Source organism: Capricornis sumatraensis, chromosome 20, assembly GCF_032405125.1.
Source record: "Capricornis sumatraensis isolate serow.1 chromosome 20, serow.2, whole genome shotgun sequence".
Lineage (NCBI taxonomy): Eukaryota > Metazoa > Chordata > Mammalia > Artiodactyla > Bovidae > Capricornis > Capricornis sumatraensis.
Genome location: NC_091088.1, coordinates 56,668,681 through 56,681,639, shown reverse-complemented (window position 1 = coordinate 56,681,639; position 12,959 = coordinate 56,668,681). Strand labels below are relative to the sequence as shown.

Sequence of the window (12,959 nt, the reverse complement as noted above, 5' to 3'; positions counted from 1 at the left end):
TATTTATACAGGCTGTTCTCCATCCAGAGACAATGAGATCAGAACAACAAATGTGTGAAAGTCAACTGATGTATTACTAAGTAACCCCTGACTTAAAAAAAGAAATGAGAAAGTATTTAGTACTGAATAATAGCAAACATGCTACATGTCACACACACACACACACACACACACACAGGTGCATGTAAAATCTGATGAAAACTGAACAAGGTCTGTAATTTAGTTAAAAGTGGTGTTGTTGTTGTTTAGTCACTCAGTCGTGTCAGATTCTTTTGCAACTCTGTGAACTATAGATGGACAGGGAAGCCTGGTGTGCTGCAGTCCATGGGATCGCAGAGTCCGACCCGACCGAGTGACTGACTGAACTGAACTAAACTGATGGACTGTAGCCCTCCCAGGCTCCTCTGGGAGAGGAGTCCATGGGATTTCTCGGGCAAGAATACTGGAGGTTGCCATTTCCTTCTCCAATGGATCTTCCCAACCCAGGGATCGAACCCATATCTCCTGCATTGTGGCAGGATTGTTTACCACTGAGCAACCAGAGAAGCCCCAACAGTACTGTACCAATGTTAATTTCCTGCTCATTTACTACATTCATACAGAATGTCCCTATGGGGAACCAGAAGAAGCGTTTTATGGATTCTATACACAATTTTTGCAACTTCTTGTGAGCTAATACTCATTTCAAAATCAAAGCTTTTTAATTGGACAATGATTTCTAAATCAATATTTAGAAGTAAATTTATAATTTAAGTACATTTATCAAGAAACAATAAGGATTATAAAATATGCTTATGAATTAACTCAAGAAGTTACACAAGGGACAACAAAGCAACCTCCCCAGAAAGGAATAAAAATGATGACCAGAAATCAATGAAATTGATTACAAAAAAACTATTTACAAAAAACTAACATTCATTCTTTGACAATATTACTAAGATAATCCTCCAGCAAACCTACTCAAGGAAAAAAAAAAAGAGAAGATGCAAATAAAATGCAGAATGAAAAATAGGAACTGAAAGACATTATACGTTCTAAGAATAATAAAACTGTCATTAACAACTCCACATTTGGGACTTCCCTGGTGGTCCAATGGTCCAGAGGTTTGATCTCTGGCTAGGGAACTAAGACCCCACATGCCACAGAGCTACTGAGCCCACGCACTCTAGTGCCCAAGCACTACAACTAGAGAGAAGCCACAAAACGAAGAACCCTCATGTTGCAACAAAGACCCAATGCAGCCAAAAATAATTTTCTTAAAATATATATTTAAAAAACAAGTCTACACTTACAAATTTGAAATTTATCCACTTCATGAGCGAATAAATTTCTAAAATAATATGAAATGCCAAAATGGTCATAAGAAGAGTGTATGCAAAGTCTTAAACCAATAAGACTGGACAAAGATCTCAGGCAAATTGATAAGAAAAAGAGAGAAATTTCAGTAGGGAAATAGGCCAAGTATATGAAAAGGCAATTCTCAATTCTCAGAAAAGCAAACCAGAATGGCTAACAAGCACATGAAGAAACACTCGTGCTCAACAATAATCATAGAAATTCAGTGTATCCAAATGAGCATCTACAAGAGATCAGACTGACAAGACTGACAAGAGATCAGAAAGCTGGAAAAATATGAATGTTGGTAGAACTATGGGGCTGGAGAGGCCCTTGTGCATTGATGCTCATGGGGTAGTTGTGGCCAGGGATAGGATCCTCTTCTGGACCCTGAAGAATGGAGGCGCCAAGGGTTCTGATCAGTGTCTCAAGCCCAAAGTATCATTCATCGTAAGAAGTCTGGCAATACTTAGCCAAATTAGTTTTCAGTTCAGTTCAGTTCAGTTCAGTTCAGTTCAGTCGCTCGTCGTGTCTGACTCTTTGCGACCCCATGAACCGCAGCACGCCAGGTCTCCCTGTCCAATACCAACTCCCAGAGTTTACCCAAACTCATGCCCATCGAGTCAGTGATGCCATCCAGCCATCTCATCCTCTGTCGTCCCCTTCTCCTCCTGCCCCTAATCCTTCCCAGCAGCAGGGTCCTTTCCAATGAGTCAACTCTAGATGAGGTGGCCAAAGTATTGGAGTTTCAGCCTCAGCATCAGTCCTTCCAATGAACACCCAGGACTGATCTCCTTTAGGATGGACTGCTTGGATCCCCTTGCAGTCCAAGGAACTCTCAAGAGTCTTCTCCAACACCACAGTTCAAAAGCATCAATTCTTCGGCACTCAGCTTTCTTCACAGTCCAACTCTCACATCCATACATGACTACTGGAAAAACAATGGCCTTGACTAGACGGACCTTTGTTGGCAAAGTAATGTCTCTGCTTTTTAATATGCTGTCTAGGTTGGTCATAACTTTTCTTCCAAGGAGTAAGCGTCTTTTAATTTCATGGCTGCAATCACCATCTGTAGTGATTTTGGAGCCCCAAAAAATAAAGTCTGAAACTGTTTCCACTGTTTCCCCGTCTGTTTCCCATGAAGTGATGAGAGCAGATGCCATGATCTTCGTTTTCTGAATGTTGAGCTTCAAGCCAACTTTTTCACTCTCCTCTTTCACTTTCATCAAGAGGCTTTTTAGTTCCTCTTCACTTTCTGTCATAAGGGTGGTGTCATGTGCATATCTGAGGTGATTGGTATTTCTCCCGGCAAGCTTGATTCCAGCTTGTGTTTCTTCCACCCCAGTGTTTCTCATGATGTACTCTGCATATAAGTTAAATAAGCAGGGTGACAGTATACAGTCTTGACGTACTCCTTTTCCTATTTGGAACCGGTCTGTTGTTCCATGTCCAGTTCTAACTGTTGCTTCCTGACTTGCATATAGGTTTCTCAAGAGACAGGTCAAGTGGTCTGGTATTCCCATCTCTTTCAGAATTTTCCACAGTTTATAGTGAACCACACAGTCAAAGGCTTTGGCATAGTCAATAAAGCAGAAATAGATGTTTTTCTGGAACTCTCTTGCTTTTTCCATGATCCAGTGGATGTTGGCAATTTGATCTCTGGTTCCTCTGCCTTTTCTAAAACCAGCTTGAACATCTGGAAGTTCATGGTTCACGTATTGCTGAAGTCTGGCTTGGAGAATTTTGAGCATTACTTTACTAGGGTGTGACATGAGTGCAATTGTGCGGTAGTTTGAGCATTCTTTGGCATTGCCTTTCTTTGGGATTGGAATGAAAACTGACCTTTTCCAGTCCTGTGGCCACTGCTGAGTTTTCCACATTTGATGGCATATTGAGTGCAGCACTGTCACAGCATCATCTTTCAGGATTTGAAATAGCTCCACTGGAATTCCATCACCTCCACTAGCTTTGTTCGTAGTGATGCTTTCTAAGGCCCACTTGACTTCACATTCCAGGATGTCTGGCTCTAGGTGAGTGATCACACCATCGTGATTATCTGGGTCGTGAAGATCTTTTTATTTTTTTAATATATATTTATTTATTTGGCTACATGGGGTCTTAGTTGTAGCATGTAGGATCTGGTTCCCTGACCAGGGATCGAACCCAGGGCCCCTACATTAGGAGCTCAGAGTCTTAGCCTCTGGACCACCAGGGAAGTACTGAAGATCTTTTTTGTACAGTTCTTCTGTGTATTCTTGCCACCTCTTTTTAATATCTTCTGCTTCTGTTAGGTCCAGACCATTTCTGTCCTTTATCAAGCTTATCTTTGCATGAAATATTCCCATGGTATCTCTAATTTTCTTGAAGAGATCTATAGTCTTTCCCATTCTGTTGTTTTCCTCTATTTCTTTGCACTGATCGCTAAGGAAGGCTTTCTTATCTCTCTTGGCTATTCTTTGGAACTCTGCATTCAAATGGGAATATCTTTCCTTTTCTCCTTTCCTTTTCACTTCTCTTCTTTTCACAGCTATTTGTAAGGCCTCCCCAGACAGCCATTTTGCTTTTTTGCATTTCTTTTCCATGGGGATGGTCTTGATCTCTGTCTCCTGTACAATGCCACGAACCTCATTCCATAGTTCATCAGGCACTCTATCAGATCTAGTCCCTTAAATCTATTTCTCACTTCCACTGTATAATCATAAGGGATTTGATTTAGGTCATACCTGAATGGTCTAGCGGTTTTCCCTACTTTCTTCAATTTAAGTCTGAATTTGGCAATAAGGAGTTCATGATCTGAGCCACAGTCAGCTCCCGGTCTTGTTTTTGTTGACTGTATAGAGCTTCTCCATTGTTGGCTGGAAAGAATATAATCAATCTGATTTCGGTGTTGACCATCTGGTGATGTCCATGTGTAGAGTCCTCTCTTGTGTTGTTGGAAGAGGGTGTTTGCTATGACCAATGCGTTCTCTTGGCAAAATGCTATTAGCCTTTGCCCTGCTTCATTCTGTACTCCAAGGCCAAATTTGCCTGTTACTCCAGGTGTTTCTTGACTTCCTACTTTTGCATTCCAGTCCCCTATAATGAAAAGGACATCTTTTTGGGGTGTTAGTTTTAAAAGCTCTTGTAGGTCTTCATAGAACTGTTCAACTTAAGCTTCTTCAGCATTACTGGTTGGGGCATAGGCTTGGATCACCGTGATATTGAATGGTTTGCCTTGGAAATGAACAGAGATCATTCTGTCATTTTTGAGACTTCGTTCAAGTACTGCATTTCGGACTCTTTGTTTGACCATAATGGCTACTCCATTTCTTCTAAGGGATTCCTGCCCACAGTAGTAGACATAATGGTCATCTAAGTTAAATTCACCCATTCCAGTCCATACAGCATCGGACCTTGCTTCCATCACCAGTCACATCCACAACTGGGTGTTGTTTTTGCTTTGGCTCCACCCCTTCATTCTTTCTGGAGTTATTTCTCCACTGATCTCCAGTAGCATATTGGGCACCTACTGACCTGGGGAGTTCCTCTTTCAGTATCCTATCATTTTGCCTTGAGCAGCAGCCGCTTGGGCACAGGAGGGATGACAGGAGCTACTCCATGTTCAAGGTCAGGAGGGGCAACCGTGAGGAGATACCCCTCATCCAAGGTAAGGAGCAGTGGCTGCACTTTGCTGGAGCAGCCATGAAGAGATACCCCACATCCAAGGTAAGAGAAACCCAAGTAAGATGGTAGGTGTTGCAAGAGGGCATCAGAAGGCAGATACACTGAAACCACAATCAAGGAAACTAGCCAATCTAATCACATGGACCACAGCGTTGTCTATCAATGAAATTAAGCCATGCCTTGTGGGGCCACCCAAGACAGATGGGTCATGGTGGAGAGGTCTGACAGAATGTGGTTCACTGGAGAAGGGAATGGAAAACCACTTCAGTGTTCTTGCCTTGAGAACCCCATGAACAGTATGAAATTAGGTTTACAAATAGCTATTTATGGTATGTCCTAGGTACACAAAACAGAGATTTCCACCTTCAACTACAAAAGAACACATAAAAGGATGTGGTAGTATGGTGGGAATAGTGAGCTGAAGGCAACATGGGCATCCCTCCCCAAGACCAAGTGAACACGTAACACACAGGGGATGCATACCATGGAATATCATGCACTAGTTAGAAGCAACTGGTTAGCTGTACACATCACATGCACATGGATGGATCATAAAAACACTGTGTTGATTATTTTTAATAATAAACAGCTCAATGTCACTCGCATAAGTTAAAACATCGTGCATATAAAACACTGCACATCCAAGAACACACAAACAGACTAAAAGAGATATGCATGTGCCATCTGAAATGAGCACCTGTGGGACAGTTAGGGAATAAAAGTGGGGAACTGGGGATTACTGGAAATTAATAAAATGCTGTAGGTAGTACAAAGTTCTTAAGACTTTGAACTCAAAGACAGACCAAGGTTGGAATCTTTACCTCTCCACTGACTAGCTGTGTGATCTTATGCCTCCTATTGAACTCATTTATAAAACATATTAAAAATATATCTCATAGACTCATTATTAAGATTATTAGCATAAAGTGCCAGGCAAGTGCTAAGCTCTCCAAAATGTTGCCTGCCTGTTCCCCATCTCTCTCTCTCTCTCCACTATCTAAAAGATCAAGGTCAATCTCTTTAGCTGGCATTCAAGCCTCCCACATACAGGCCACCCTTCATCCCTCAGACGGTCCCCAAAGAACCTTTCCAATTTTGTCTAGTACTGCTCCCCTGCACAGCAGTCCAGATAGGGGTCATTTCTGCCATACTTTTCTGACCAGAATACCTGACACAGAGGATCTTTAACCCAGAAATCTGCAGCAAACCAAGAAGCCAACACCAGCAGAAAAGATGGGGCACGGAAAGGGGGAATGAAGGCAGACAAAGGATCAAAGGAGTTGGACTGAGCAGGGGACAGGGCACACACCTGCCTGGAATGCAAAACCACAGGCCCCAGCAATCTGGGTACAAGCACGGACACAACCAGAAAAGACCGGAATAAAATCCTCAAGAGAAAAGGGTTGAAGTAGTGATCAGAGGAGACACCATTCCTACAAGAGAAACCACACTGAAAAGGAGGAGCAAATTAATGGAACGGAAACTTGCAGGGAAAGAGAGGGCGAGCAGCAGCGAGAGCACACTCGGGAATGGCAGAAAAAATGAGAAGTTGGGCACAGAGATCGGGTTCTGGGGTGGGGAGGAGACTATCTGAGAGGCTCAAAGACAGAAAAGGAGACAGGGCAGGATGCATAGAGAAAAGGGGACAACACAGAGGATGGGGTGGGGAAACAGTGAGATGGGTCTAATAGAGATGCACAGAGAAGGCTACAATTACAGAGTGGAGGCCAGAGAATGGGGTGAAACCCGGGAGGAAGATGAACACAGAGGGTGCAAAGTGTTAAAAATCACAGAAGTATCTCGGGAACCAAAGACAGGGATAGGAGGGGAAGGGGGACAGTCTATGAGGGGATGAGGCATATGGAAAGAGGGTTTCAAAAATCAGCAGGATGAACAGGCAAAAAGAGAGACTCCAGAGAAGGAAAACGTCAAATTTAGGGAAATCAGCACGGACACAGCCAATAAGAGACACAAGGAAAGGGCCACAACGTTAGAAGGTGGGACCTGGGAGGGAAACAAGGATATCACAGGTAGGGGAACATAAAAGGAGAAATGTAAATCGTGAGTTGGGGTAGTGGGAGAGAAGTGAAAAAACACACGGGTGTCCACGCAGTGAAAAGCCGCTCAAGTCAAATCCTGGCCACCAAATGCTCCAGAGGCGGGGCGGTGCCGCTCAGGCCGGAGGACGAGACTGCGCATGCGCCGATGTGTCCAGGTCAACGTTCGCGGGAGGGCGGGCCAGGCGGCCGTTCCTGAGGGCGGGGCCAGCCTTGTACTGGAAGCGGTACTCGACGCCCCATTGGCCACCTCTCCCAAAAGGGGAAGAACAATTTGGGAAAGGCAAATCACAAGGAGAAGGGATAAGTGCGAGACTCAACTCGACGCGCTATTGGCTGGATTGATAGTCCAGCGCGAGGAGAAGCGGACCGGAGGTAAAGGGGTGGGCTGTCAGTGCAAGATCTTGAAGCGCATTGGTCGGTCTCCTCGGGGCAGGACTCGCCGCTTGAAGTTCATTGGTCCTTTAGAGAAGGGGCGGGAAAAGTGGCGCGAGCGCAGCCGTTCCTCACGCCACTGCCTCACCGCCTCCTTTCGCCTCCTCCAGATTGACTCTAACTCTGTTCCAGGCTGTGGTAACTCCGGACTGACGAGACTAACACGACCCCGCCCCTCCGTGTCTCTTCCCCTCCCTCTCTTGCTCTGGACTCCCCGCCCCAGGCATCCTCTCGCCTCCCCGCTCGCTCTCCTCGCGCCCCCTTTGCCCTTCCCCCGCCCCGCGGACCCTGGGCGCGCTCCCCGAGCCCCGCCCCCTCCCTAAGACCCTGGAGTGGACCCGGTGTTTGTGGGGGACAGCTCCAGAATGGGCTGCGCGCGAGGAACAGCTGAGTGGGGCGGTGGGGTGGTGGGGCGGGAGTGGCTCGAGACTACTTGTTGGGAGTCGGTGAAGGCGCGTGATGGCCGGGCGCAGCGACTTGCCCGGGTTTGCGTTAGTTTGGAAGGAGTGTGGGTGCAAGAGAGGAATTTGGGCCGTGGGGAGGGGGGTCTTTGGGCCTAGATCAGGGCCTGGCACGTGGAAGGGGCTCAGTAAACCTTTGCTGAGGAAATGAAGTAATTCTTGAAAGTGGGACAAGGGATTCTTAAGAATGATATATTTACTGGGGTGCAGGGGGGTCTGATTAAAAGAGCTGCAGGGAGAAGTTGAATTGTACGGCATACATGAGGGTTAAGGATTGAAAGGGGAGCATGAAAGCATGTGTGGGAATTGGATAACTGAAGGGGGGAAGGATGATAATTGTGGAAGAGGATCCCAGGAAAATCATGGGAATGGGGCGGTGATGGGGAGTGTAAGAACTGTTGCAGGGGGCGTTAGAGTGCCTGAGTGTGCCCCAAACTGGTATTTGTGCTTGGGAAGGTACAGATAAGCAGAGAATAATGTTTGGATCGAAAGATACATAAGAAAGGAAAGAGGAGAGAGGTTCTTGGAGAGGAGGATGCCCCAGGAAGGGTGAAGAAGGGAGAGAGCCAGGGGAGAATCAAGGGTGACAGCTGAGTCCCGGGATGGGCAAAGTTGGAAAACCCTTCAGGTGTGGTCTCCCAGAGGCAAGAAGGATAGTCAGGACAGGACCCACGTGACCACCCTGACCCTCCACTCCTGCCCCTAGATCCATGGACCCCAATGAAATGCCTGCTGTCCACCACTGCCCTTCAGACTCTGCCACAGGGGTTGAAACCAGAGCCCCCCAGGGCATGGAACTTATCCCCAGGAGAGCTGTCAGTCGCTCTCCAACCTGTGCCCGTTGCCGCAACCACGGTGTCACTGCCCACCTCAAGGGCCACAAGCGCTTGTGCCTCTTTCAGGCATGCGAGTGTCACAAATGTGTCCTCATCTTGTAAGTATGAGATCCAGAGAAGGGAGAGGATGGGCCTCATCTAAAAGGTGGCTGACTTGACTTTTGACTCACCACTCCCCCTTTTTAGGGAGCGCCGAAGGGTCATGGCTGCCCAGGTGGCCTTGCGTAGGCAGCAGGAGGCACAGTTAAAGAGGCACCTAGCCCAGGGACTCATGAGAGGGGCAGCTCCTCCCAAAGCTCCCAGCCGTGTCAAGAAGGGAGTCATTCGACCAGGGGTCCACTGTAAGTGTCACTGGCTGTGGCCAGAGGAATTTAGGCAGGAAAAGCCTAAGTAGGGAAAAGAAGCCCAGTCTTGCCACTGAATTGATGCATAATCTTGGGCAAGGAGTTTCTGTTCTCTGGGCCTCTCCCTCCCCAACTGTAAAATGTGATTAAGTGTTGGAAGGAATGTAATGAGATCAGGGGCTAGAAATGGGACAGAGGGAGATAAAAATTCAATTTGGGGCTGGAGTGGGAGGCACTCAGGAGAAAGAGCTCCCCAAAGCTCTCCCTGGTCCCTCACAGCTGGAAAGGAGAACATAGCACCCCAGCCTCAGACTCCCCATCATGTAGTTCCACTGGCACTGACACCTCCTGGAAAGGTAAGGAAGGCCTGTGCCAGCCCCACTGGCACACGGTCCCCCTGGGCCCTGAGGGAGTGACTCCTGTCCTAGCCCCTGTGCAGACCCCTTCCTTTGTGCCCTCAACACCTGGGTTCTAGGTCCAGCCCTGACTTGCTACGTAATCTTGGGCAAATCACTTCTATTCTATGGGCAAAATGATAGGGTGGGATTTTGCAGCCCTTCAAGCTGTGAAGTTTTGGGGTCCCAATTCTATCCTAGAACATTCCTTCTCCAGCCTTCAGCTTGACTCCAACCTGTGCTCCCTGCCCTTGCAGGAGAACTCTCGGGGCCCTCTGCTGCTCAGTCGTCCCCCAGAAGCCTTGCCCTTGCCCTGGACTCCAGTGCCTCCAGGCCCTTGGGCCCCTGGGCACTGGCTACCTCCAGGCCTTTCCATGCCAACCCCAGTGGTGTGCCGCTTGCTGTGCCAAGAACCTGCTGTCCCACTGCATCCTTTCCCTGGTAAGATGAATTCAACGTTAGTTCAACCGATGTTTGAATGGCTGTGTACCACTGTGTCAGAAAGAGAAGAGTGAAAGGATACAGGGTAGGAAAAGGCGAGACAGAAGCCATGACCTCTGAACACTGTGTACTCTGCACTCTCTTTTCCTTATTAGGTTTTGACCCTGGCACTGTCCTCCGGCTGCCCACTCATGGGCCTCTCCCAGCCCGCACAGGATCTCACCCAATACTGACAGCTTCTCTTTCTGGAGAATCCCAAGGGCCTTCTACCCTGCCCCGCACGTGAGTAGGGAGAAAAATACATGTGTTTATAATGTGCCTAACCCTGTGCTGGACACCATAGTAGATGATGAAGAAAAAAATCTCAGACTGTTGTGTGAGGCAGAGCTCTCCTAACTGTCTAGCTTTGAATCTTTGTACAAGTATCTTTACTTCACTGAGCCTATTTCCTGTTAGTAAATCAGAGACAGTACTACCTCTTGGTAATAATAAGAATTAGCAGTAATATATGGAATACACTTAGCACAAGCCCTGGCCTTAAACGAATAGTGGCTATTAAATCTGCTTAAACAGATAGGGTTGAACTGCCTGCTGACGTGAGGGGTCGGGGGACATGATGGTAAGAACTTCAGAGGCCTAGGAGAGAGGCCAGAGGCCATTAGACAGAGTTTCCTAAAGGTTGGCCAAGCTCCTCAAGTTCCGTGGGGATTAAGGAACTAGGAGGGAAGAAAATCAGACACTGGTAGGGCAGGAACAATCATTCAAATCCCTGTAGGTGTTTTGTCCATTGTTTTTTAAACTGACACCAATTACTTCCCATAATCCTTACAGTAGCTCTGGGAGTAAGAAGCTATAAGATGTTTCCATTTTACAGGAAAAAAAAGCAGGGCAGACAGAGAGAGGGACTTGCCCAAAGCCACAAAACCTAATGACCACAGGCACTCAGAATCGCAGATCAGAACACAGCAAAATCCTGTTCCTCTTTTCATGTATACATGTCTGTCAATGAGTTTAATCCTCCTGGCATCTTTTCTCCTTATTTCCAGATGCTCAACTCTGATACTCCAGCCCTGTGGCACCCCAGACCCTCTTCTGCTACAGCCACAGGTCCTGAAAAAGAAGTGGGATCCAGGACCCTGGGAGGAAGTTCAGCTTGGGGAAGGGAAGAGTAGGGAATAATGAAGTAACCAGGGACAGGGAGCCTCTGGAGGGTGGGTAGAAGTAGGGATTCCCAGTCTGCGTCTCTCCTTTGCAGGCCCCCGGACCCTCTCGCCTGACCTGGACCTCTGCCTCATCAGAGCGGCAGCTGCAGCGGGAGGCAGCTGAGGCTCTTGTGGGACTGAAAGATTCATCTCAGGCTCCCCGCCTGACTCCTGGCCCTGCCAACCCTGCCTGGATCTCCCTGCTCCATCCTTGTGGCCCACCAGGTAACCTGTTCTCTAAAACGAAAGGATGGGAAAGGCATGACTGAGAAACGGAGGTGCTGGAACAAGCAGGGACTAACCAAGGAAATCAGGAGGTCAGCAAGTTGAAGATCCCAGGCCCCACGCTTTTTCAACCTAGCCCCTTAGATTAAAGTTGAGAGTTAGTCAGTGAATTTATTTTTTTGTGTGCTCAAAAGCAAATGTCCAGTGCCCTGATATCAAGAAAAGTGAGGCCCTGAAAGAGGCCTGAGAGCATATAGCAAGTCAGTGGGCAAAGCCTGGTCTCCTCACTCCAGCCCAGGGCTTCTCTGGACCCACAGTGCCTGCTGAAGTCGAGAGGGACTGAGGAGGTATCAAGAGTCTGGCCTGGACCCTTGATAATTGCTTTTAAAGAGTTTCCTATTTGGCAACTTGCCTTTAAAGCATCCTATTTGGAAAACCTGGATGCTTTCACAAAGTTTAGTGATAAACTTGGAGAGATCTAGAAGAATCTTGAGGCATGAGAAACACCTATGGGGAAAGAGAAGGCTGAGATTTCTCCTGTCCAAAATGATGGGTTGGGCATGCAATGCAGGTGAGGAAGCTAGCCTGAAGGAACTGCTGAGACAGAAGCAGGTGAGTCTGGAAGGGCTTCTGATCATGGAGGTAAACAACCAACCATACATGAAGGGGAACAAGGGAATATTTCTGAGCTAGGCAGGGATGTATTCAGAGACTCTGAGCTTTAGAAAGATAAGTATGGTGGCTGTGATGGAGGGGTTGGATGAGGCAAGACTAGAAGTGGTAAAGTCAGTGAGGAGGAAGTGTTTGCTATAATCCAGGTGAACAAAGATGGGCCTGGATTAGATGAGGTAAAAAGGGAGGGTTTGCTGGGAGGGGAGATGGGTGTGACCTGGTCTTGCACTCTTCCTTCCTTCCTGTAGCTCCTGCTGGAGGAAGAGGATTCCAACCTGTTGGGCCCTCTCTCCGGCCCAGCCCAACCCCTTCTGTGGCTCTGCATATTGGGCGACTGGGGTCCATTTCCCTCCTAAGCTAGAAGCCCAGAGGTGGAGGCCCCGGGGGTAGAGGGCAGCAGCCTGTAGGCATTGCATATTTGGTTACTTTACTCACAGATTTCTGCATGGAATTTAATGTAATATGCTTCAGGCTCTTTTAAAGCTCTCAGATGCTTTGTTAGCTTTTGGTTCCTTTTGTAGCATGGCCATTTCCTTGGCCAAAGGTGGATATTCTCTTACCTTCTTTGGGTCCTGGGACCTTTTTAAATCCCCAACAAAGTTGTGCAGTTCAAGCTAACCAGTATCTAAATAGACTTCCGCATGAGTTCATGTTCCAGGGTATTCATTTGACATGTGATCCTGTATATACCTGTGCACTCATGTCTGCCTCCATGCATGTGAAAACAGAAGAGTATTTTCGTTTTGTGTCTTGGTTTGTGTGAGTAAGCAAGAAATAAACCAGTATTGTATTAAGCCACTGAGATGTGGGAGTTGTTTTTTTACCACAGCTTAACCTAGATAGCATAAAAAGCAGAGACATTACTTTGCCAACAAAGGTCCGTCTAGTCAAGG

The 12,959-nt window shown here is 47.1% G+C and overlaps 1 protein-coding gene across 1 annotated transcript; it reads left to right on the top strand.

Moving 5' to 3' along the window:
• Positions 1–8,661: 8,661 nt before the first annotated feature.
• DMRTC2 (DMRT like family C2) lies at positions 8,662–12,427 on the top strand. The gene is made up of 8 exons (XM_068993249.1): positions 8,662–8,885; positions 8,974–9,128; positions 9,411–9,487; positions 9,787–9,967; positions 10,123–10,249; positions 11,014–11,074; positions 11,223–11,394; positions 12,315–12,427. Exons 1-8 carry the CDS (start codon positions 8,662–8,664, stop codon positions 12,425–12,427), a joined length of 1,110 nt encoding a protein of 369 aa, XP_068849350.1.
• Positions 12,428–12,959: the final 532 nt, after the last annotated feature.

What these genes read in the sequence shown, in the direction of transcription:
- DMRTC2 (XM_068993249.1), top strand. Translation starts at nt 8,662, where the DNA reads ATGGACCCCAATGAAATGCCTGCTGTCCACCACTGCCCTTCAGACTCT. An exon ending in CTCTTCTGCTACAGCCACAG is followed by an intron (nt 11,075 to 11,222) that starts GTCCTGAAAAAG and finishes TCTCCTTTGCAG; the next exon opens with GCCCCCGGACCCTCTCGCCT. An exon ending in CCATCCTTGTGGCCCACCAG is followed by an intron (nt 11,395 to 12,314) that starts GTAACCTGTTCT and finishes TCCTTCCTGTAG; the next exon opens with CTCCTGCTGGAGGAAGAGGA.